The sequence below is a fragment of the Prosopis cineraria genome, unplaced genomic scaffold, assembly GCF_029017545.1.
Source record: "Prosopis cineraria cultivar Desert tree isolate PC_DT_omini unplaced genomic scaffold, ASM2901754v1 PC6, whole genome shotgun sequence".
NCBI lineage: Eukaryota > Viridiplantae > Streptophyta > Magnoliopsida > Fabales > Fabaceae > Prosopis > Prosopis cineraria.
In genome coordinates this window covers 6,025,242-6,026,924 of record NW_026555337.1, presented here as the reverse complement: position 1 = coordinate 6,026,924, position 1,683 = coordinate 6,025,242, and the positions used below count along the sequence as shown (strand labels likewise).

General features: G+C 40.8%; 1 protein-coding gene across 1 annotated transcript; it reads left to right on the top strand.

The window, feature by feature from the left end:
- Positions 1–259: 259 nt before the first annotated feature.
- On the top strand, positions 260–1,061 carry LOC129313772 (uncharacterized). Its single transcript, XM_054957147.1, has 2 exons — positions 260–520; positions 671–1,061. The coding sequence occupies exons 1-2, from the start codon at positions 416–418 to the stop codon at positions 791–793; spliced, it is 228 nt and encodes a 75-aa protein (XP_054813122.1). The 5' UTR covers positions 260–415; the 3' UTR covers positions 794–1,061.
- Positions 1,062–1,683: the final 622 nt, after the last annotated feature.

Genomic DNA, 1,683 nt, shown 5'->3' with positions numbered 1-1,683 from the left:
TTTTCTTTTCTTTTACCGACACTTATTTTCAACCCATAATAGCTATTTGCATCAATCCATAATAATAATGTCCGGATCAAAGGAATCTGGTAGGAAATTGGAAAGGTAGTTTTGCAGGAGGGAAAAAAAAAAAGGAAATTCGAAGAAGGACAAAGTCGTAAATTTGGTTGGCAAACAAAGAATGGTTGCCGCGTAATTATTTGACAATTTAATTTAATGTTTTTAACTCCTCGCAATAAATCATAGGCGCCTCCAACTTTTTATATGCCGTCAAAGCCCCAAAACTCTCTCGTGCTTGCTCCTAGATTTTCCTTCTCTTTCTCATCGTTTCTTGCGAGAGAAAATTAGAATAAAGGCTCCATACTCAGTCAAACTCCTCCAATTGCAACCTTCCTCTTCCTCTCAGAGACCAAAGATGAAGAAATCTGGACTCCTTGCAGCCTACGTGGCAGCTGCTTCCGCCACAGCAGTCTCTGTTTCATCACCCTCTTCCTCCGCTTCTCTGCAGACTCTGCATCAGGTATTGAACTCGGCGAAGGGTTTTGATTTTCTTTCCCCGAAAATTTCACCCTATCTTGGTTAAAATTGAGGTTCAGAACATTGCGATCTGACATATCTTTGATGGATCTTTTCATTGATCTGCGATTTCTTCTTCTTCCTCTCGTTGTAGGATGCGACGGTTCAGAGGAACCAAGAGAACTCATCATCGGCGAGTTCGTCCTCTGCAGACAAATTTGCGCCGAGATTTGACGGTTTGCGATTCATTGAGACATTGGTGACTGCCCACAGATGAATGAAGCGTTGTTTCAGCGCAAGGCTTGTTCTTGATTTTTCTTTTCCTCCTCCTCGCACTTGATCTTCTGGGTCATGGGGTGTCTGGGAAATTGATCCAGGGGAAAGATTTCAGCCTTTTACTTGTATTTTTCCCGTGGGATTATTATTATCAGTAAGATTAGCGAAGCAGAGAAACTGTATCATGACGGGTTATGGTGTGGTGGCATTCTTCTGACGAACTTGTGACTCCTCGTTTCTCATATGAAATGAAAATTTTCCTTACTAAAGCATAGATTTTCTCCTCTCTTCCTTGATTTCAAACTCAATCTTTAAGGTGGAAAAATTCTATTTATTAAAGTTATTGTTTTGCGTTCAAAGGAGAGGTATGTTACATGAGTCTGGGTAGCTAAGCTAGCTAACGGTTACCCAGAAGCTGTTGATTGCGACTTCCAGGCTGCACTACACTTAGGCCCATAAGAAGCTCCGAATTTGGATGTGACAAATGGAATAGCGAATATTGAAGGTTATACAATTATGGATATGAAATTTCGCTGTTATTTTTTTTGGACCCGGGGGAACGAATGATGGAGATACGTCGCAGTTTTAATTTAATTTTACGCCAAGGAGATGTGTTATAGTTTGGGAATTAACATTGGAGGGAATAATATAGTGGTAGGATATTCAGATTGCAGGTCAATTAGAGAGGGAGTTTCATCTGTGGGTAATATTCTGTGGGGTTCAAAGGAATATTCGGTGTGATGTAATGTGCAAGCTCCTGGCTCAAGATTTTCCGTTTTCCCTCCCCACGGTACCATCTCTCGCGTTCTTCCAGATTAACTGTGGCGCATCTGATTCCAGAAAAAAATGACCATATTTTGGTAATTAATTTTTGAACCAGTACTGTTTGCA

Bases quoted from the DNA above. Each gene is read 5' to 3' on its own strand.
- LOC129313772 (XM_054957147.1), top strand. From the start codon at position 416: ATGAAGAAATCTGGACTCCTTGCAGCCTACGTGGCAGCTGCTTCCGCC. The intron at 521-670 runs GTATTGAACTCG...CTCTCGTTGTAG, and splicing joins CTCTGCAGACTCTGCATCAG to GATGCGACGGTTCAGAGGAA.